General features: G+C 42.9%; 1 protein-coding gene across 1 annotated transcript in view; it reads right to left on the bottom strand.

The window, feature by feature from the left end:
- Positions 1-6,000, bottom strand: part of Tbc1d31 (TBC1 domain family member 31) — a 79,367-nt gene that overhangs the window by 24,778 nt on the left and 48,589 nt on the right. The window contains exons 14-16 of the mRNA XM_045143319.1: positions 3,326-3,558; positions 2,926-3,078; positions 1,311-1,446 (exon numbers count right to left, since the gene is read on the bottom strand). Of these exons, the coding sequence (XP_044999254.1) occupies positions 1,311-1,446; positions 2,926-3,078; positions 3,326-3,558 (522 nt within the window). The remainder of the gene's footprint in view (positions 1-1,310; positions 1,447-2,925; positions 3,079-3,325; positions 3,559-6,000) is intronic.

Raw genomic sequence — 6,000 nt, 5'->3', positions numbered from 1 at the left:
AAAAAATGTCTTGCCCTAGCTCAGAAGAGTTTGGGTAAAGACCTCAGAGTTCTGAGCATTACTTTTGGGAAAGAATATACTTTTTTTTTTTTTTTTTTGGTTTTTCGAGGTGGGGTCTCACTCTAGCCCAGGCTGACCTGGAATTCACTATGGAGTCTCAGGGTGACCTTGAACTCATGGCAATCCTTCTACTTCTGCCTCCTGAGTGCTAGGATTAAAGGCGTACACCACCATGCCCAGCAAGAATATACTTTTTAGAATAATGAACTATTAACTAAATTTACTAGATGAGGTAATTTAAAAGTCACAGATTGTAAAAACCAACTAAAATTAATTGGAGTTAATAAAAGAAAGTATTATACTGAAAAGATTTCAAATATATGAATTTAAAATGCTTTAAAAAAAACAGTATTTGGGGGGAGAAATGGCTTAGCAGTTAAGGCACTTGCCTGCAAAGCCAAAGGACCTAGGTTTGATTCTCCAGGACCCATGTAAGCCAGATGCACAAGGTGGTGCATGTGTATGGAGTTCATCAGCAGTGGCTACAGGCCCTGTGTACCCATTCTCTCTCCCTCTTAAAAAAACCAAAAACCAAAACAAGCAAACAAACAAACAAAAAACCAGTATTTTATCAAAACTAGGTTTGATACTTCTAAAATTAACACATAAATTCAGTGAAATACCAATAAAAATTCAAAAGGATGGAGGAGGTGGGGAGAGATCAAATGATTTGTCATGTTTGGGCATACTGAGGAAGAGCCATGAGCGGGCCTGGGTTAAACCAACGTTACTGTCACTCAGTGTGGTTTTGGCATAGGAACAGACTAAGGGAGAAGATGAAATATGTAAGGCAGTCTAACATACAGTGATTCAGTTGGCAAACAACTTTGTTAGTATTTAACAGATGGTGTTGGGTCAAGTGACGTAACTTTTAGAAAGAAGCAGCTTGGCTGGTTGTGGTGGCGCACGCTTGCAAAGCCTAAGGACCCGGGCTCAGTTCCCCAGTAACCACATAAAGCCAGATGTGCAAGGTGGTGCATGTGTCTAGAGTTTGTTTGCAGAAGCTAGAAGCCCTGGTTGCCTATTCTCTATCTGCCTCTTTCTCAAATAAATAAGTTATTTAATAAAACAAACATTTAATAAACCTGGAGCTGGGAGTGGTGGTGAACGCCTTAAACCCAGCACTTGGGAGGCAGAAGTAGGAGGATCAGTGTGCGTTCGAGGCCAGCCTGGGCTACAGTGAGACCCTACCTTAAAAACAAGACAAAACAAAGCCCACCACCAACAGCAACAGGAAAGAATCAACAAACCTTTCTCTCAATTTCATCCTCTAGTCTTCGGAGCTCCGCCTCACGCTGATCTTGCTGCACCTGCAGCAAGCGCCTTCTCGCCGCATCCTGGAGGTGGAGTTCCTTTATTCTCAGCTCTCTCCTCACGGCAGCTAGTCTGACATACAAATATATTGAGGAGCACTCATTTTTTCTTTTTTTAACAACAGTCTGCCTGCTGCTTAGCTTGATGTGCTGGGCTAGTTTAACAGGTGATGCTGCAACAGAGCCCTGCATACAGTACACTAATCAAATGATGCCAAGTGACAAAGCTGTATTCAGGAAGGTGACAAGTGGCCACATGTAATTGGCTGTCCTTTTCATACACAAAATTCTAACAGGTCTACCTGTCGGACAATCAAGTCTCCAATCTTTTGTTGACTTCCCAGGGCAGGGAGGGAACCCAGGGCTCTCTCAGACACTCGGCAAGTGCTCGCCACTGAGCTACACCCCCGCCCTGTCAAGTCATGTTAATACGAGTGGTATTCTTTGCTTGAGGGAATTATCCCAATAAAATGTTCCACTGGTCCAAACATGATATATACTGGTTTCCAATTATAATTGTAGTAGAAGACTAGCAGCTCAGTTCTGTAAGTGTGTTTAATCAACACTAGAAAACTGGTTTCCAGAGTAAGAGTAAGATAAAAACCGACTGAATAGTTTCCCAAGCTGTGTACGGTGGCACTTGCTGCCATCCCAGAACTAGGGAGGTGGAAGCAGCAGATGTTTGAGTTCAAGGCCAGCCTGGGCTATACAGGAAGACCTTGTTTCAAAGACAAAAAAATAAAACAAGCAAAAAGACCAGATAAAACAAAATAAAAACAGCCAGATGTGATGGCACATGCCTTTAATCCCCACACTTGGGAGGCAGAGATCCTAGGAGGATTGCCGAGAATTTGATGCCACCCTGAGACTTCATAGAAAATTCCAGGTCAGCCTGGGCCACAGGGAGACAGACCTTACCTCCCAAAACAAAAATAAAACAACAACAACAAAATAAAACAAATGACTTTCCCAGTATTAGGCTTAGTCTAATTGCATAGCCCATAATTTTAATTAAACAGTTTACCATATTTTTGAACTTCTCATTATTAGCTAATATAGTTAAGATTAAAATATTATTAAAACATAATTTAAAAAATTACATTCCACAAAAGGAGATTTACCCAGCACTCCATTACAACACACTTCTGCCTACTGTACGATGCTTATTTTCCTTTTAGAGAGTCTTACTCTATAGCCCAGGCTAGTCTGGAACCCACTACGCAGCCCAGACTGGCCTCAAACGTACGTCAATCTTCCTGCCCCAGCCTTCTAGACTGCTAAGATTACAGATGTGAGTCACCATGCCTGGTTTAAACTGATTATTTCTAAATAATGTCCTTCATAGAACATTAGCACTTGTAGGACTTCTGAAAAATCAGTGCAGTGTTATCATATTCATTATAGGTTTGGGATTAATTTTACTGCATACTGAAGTATTTGTTTAATGGAAATTAGGCTTGATAATTCTACAAATGGTGCCACTAACTAAAGAAATGAAAGAAAATTACCCCCCTAGCTCCTGTGTCTACACCTTCCAAGGCAGGCAGTGTACCTCTGCCTCTGCTGTGCCATCTTCTCCTCCTCCTGCAGGAGCATCTCTCTTCTGGTCTCCTCGGCCTTGCGAAGCAGCTCTTGCTTCTGGTACCAAGCCTCATCCTCAGCTCTTTGCTCTTCTACTTCTGCTTGCATGGTTTCAACCGTCTGCCTTAAGTAGACAATATTTACTATTATGACAATGTAAACAAGAAAGGGCAATAATACAAACAAATCAAGATACAAAATGTCCATCTGGATTACTGTACAATACATGATTTTATTTCCAGGTATAAGAATTAAGCATCGTGAAAGACATCACTAGTCTTCAAACTTTGATTTTACAGAAATGCTTAAGAATATTTAAACACTTGACGACATGTCATTTGTGGCAGAGACCAGGTATATCCCATGCTCACCTCTCTCTCAAGTAATCCAACTCATCATTCCTTATTCTTTCTCGCTCCTGTGTCTGGTAGTCCACAATAAACTTCGGATACTGGTTAAACACTGGGTATTGCCCTTTGGTTAGTGCAGCAAAACCACTAAGCAAGCTATTTGGATGAATGTCAGCAGGCGTGGTCTCCATGAGACGATACACTTCTCTAACCACAGCACTTATATCCAGGTTATTCCGATGGTGAAAGAAATACTGTAAGAAAATGTGATGTTTAAATAGAGATTTACCTGACATAGACATTATGAGACAGAATTCAAACAAGAGTTCAAGATATAACTATAAATCTATTGTTAAGAGTTTTTCTTTTTTGTAAATTGCCAAATCTTTTTGTGATGGTTAATCTCTGGTTGTATACTTGACAAGATTTAGAATCACCAAGGAAATAAATCTCATATTTTTAAAAAAAATATTTTATTTTTATTTATTTACTTGACAAAGGGGGGGGGAGAGAGAGAGAGAGAGTGAGAGAGAGAGAGAGAGAGAGAGAGGGAGGAAGGGAGAGAGAATGGGCACACCAGGGCCTCCAGCCACTGCAAATGAACTCCACATGCATGTGCCACCTTGTGCATCTGGCTAACGTGGGTTCTGGGGAATTGAATCTGGGTGCTTTGGCTTTGCAGGCTAATGCCTTAACTGCTAAGCCATCCCTCTCTCCCCAAATCTCGTATCTTTAAAAGAAATCTTATTTATTTACAAGCAGAGAGAAAATGAATGAGCACAAAATGAACTTCAGATGCATGCACCATCTTTGTACATTAAGCTTTGAGGGTACTGGGGAATCCAATCCTGGCCATCAGGCTTTGCAGCAAGACATTTAACTGCTGAACCATATCTCCAGCTCTCTGGTTATATCTGTGAGACATTTTCTAGACTAGGTTAGTTGAGGTGGGAGGACCCACCCAAACTATGGGTGGGTTCCGATGGGCCGGGTTCACAGACTGTGTAAAAAGGAGAAAGCAGGCTGGAGAGATGGTTCATCAGTTGAAGATGCACACTTGCCCAGGTTTGACTCCCCAATACCCATGTAAAACCAGATGCACAAAGTGGTACAGGAAGCTGGAGTTTGTTTGCAGTGGCAAGATGTCTTTGCTATGACCATTCTCTCTCTTCGCTTGTAAATAAATTGTTAAAAATTTAATAACATACTTACATATTTGACAGCATGAGTGAGTGAGCTCCAGCTGTGCATTCAGTTAGTAAGTAGTACTTACATGAGAGAGCGAATGAGTGAGAATGAGTGCACCTGGGCCTCCTGTCACCGCAAATGAATTCCAGATGCATGCATCACTTTGTGAATCTGGCTTTACGCGGGAACTGAGGAACCAGTCAGGTTGTCAGGCTTTATAAGCAAATGTCTTAACTGCTGAGCCATCTCTCCAGCCTAATAGTTTTTTTTTTTTTTTTTTAAGGAAAAGCTGCTGGGCATGGTGGCACACACCTTTAATCCCAGCACTGGGGATGCAGACGTAGGAGGTTCACTGAGTTCAAGGCTACCCTGAGACTACATAGTGAATTGTAGGTCAGCCTGGGCTAGAGCATGACCCTACCTTGAAAAACAAACAAGAAGGGCTGGAGAGATGGCTTAGTGGTTAAGCGCTTGCCTGTGAAGCCTAAGAACCCAGTTCGAGGCTCGATTCCCCAGGATCCACGTTAGCCAGATGCACAAGGGGGCACAGGCATCTGGAGTTCGTTTGCAGTGGCTGGAGGCCCTGGCGCGCCCATTCTCTCTCTCTCTGCCTCCTTCTCTCTGTCACTCTCAAATAAACAAAAACAAACAAACAAACAAAAAGAAACAAACAAGAACAACAAGAAAAAGAAAGAATGAAGAAAGATGAATGACAAAAGAAGGAAGGAGAAGGAAGGAGAAGCAAGCTACCCAGCATGAATCTGAATGCGGCCATCTGCCTCAAGTCCCTGCTGCCATTCCTGTCCCACCGTGATGCACTCTACTCTCTGAAACTAGAAGCTGAAATAAACTCTCCATCACCACACGGTTTCTGGCTGGGTATTCTGTCCCAGCAAAGAGGAAGTAACTGCTATACTTTTGTTTGGCCTTTGAGGAGAAGATTCACTATGTGGCTCAGGCTGTCCTCAAACTTGCTATATGGCCCAAGCTCCTCCTGTCTCAGCCTCCTGAGCGCTAGGACTACAGGACTATACCTACGTCAGCCTACCAACTGACCAGATTACAGGCTGCCATGCTTGGATGTGTGGATATGTGTGTGGTGCTATGGACCAAGTCCATGGACTTGCACAGGCTAAGCGAGCATTCCACCGCTGAGCTACAGCCCCAGGTCACTGAAACTTCTCTTAACCCAAGGTGGTAGTTGGGAGGTAAAGTGTCCCCATAGCTTCACGAGTTTGTGATTTAGCCTCTAACTTAATCCCCAGCTGCTGGAGCTTTTGGGCGGTGTGCTGCTGAGGCCAGCCTTGGGGTGTCAAGCTCAGCCATGCTAGCTGCACTTAGCTCTCTCTACTTCCTCCCTGCTGATGAGATAGGATGCCTGGACACCTGCTCCTGCCACGATGAAACAGCCTCTTGAAACTCTAAGCTGGAAATAAACCTTTTCCTTTCATCAGCTGTTTATTGTCTGGTGTTCCGTCCCAGCAAACAGAAGTTAATGGATATACCAA

Source organism: Jaculus jaculus, chromosome 2 (assembly GCF_020740685.1).
Source record: "Jaculus jaculus isolate mJacJac1 chromosome 2, mJacJac1.mat.Y.cur, whole genome shotgun sequence".
Classification (NCBI taxonomy): Eukaryota; Metazoa; Chordata; class Mammalia; order Rodentia; family Dipodidae; genus Jaculus; species Jaculus jaculus.
Note: the sequence above shows the minus strand (reverse complement) of the source record. Positions and strands in the feature narration are given on the sequence as shown.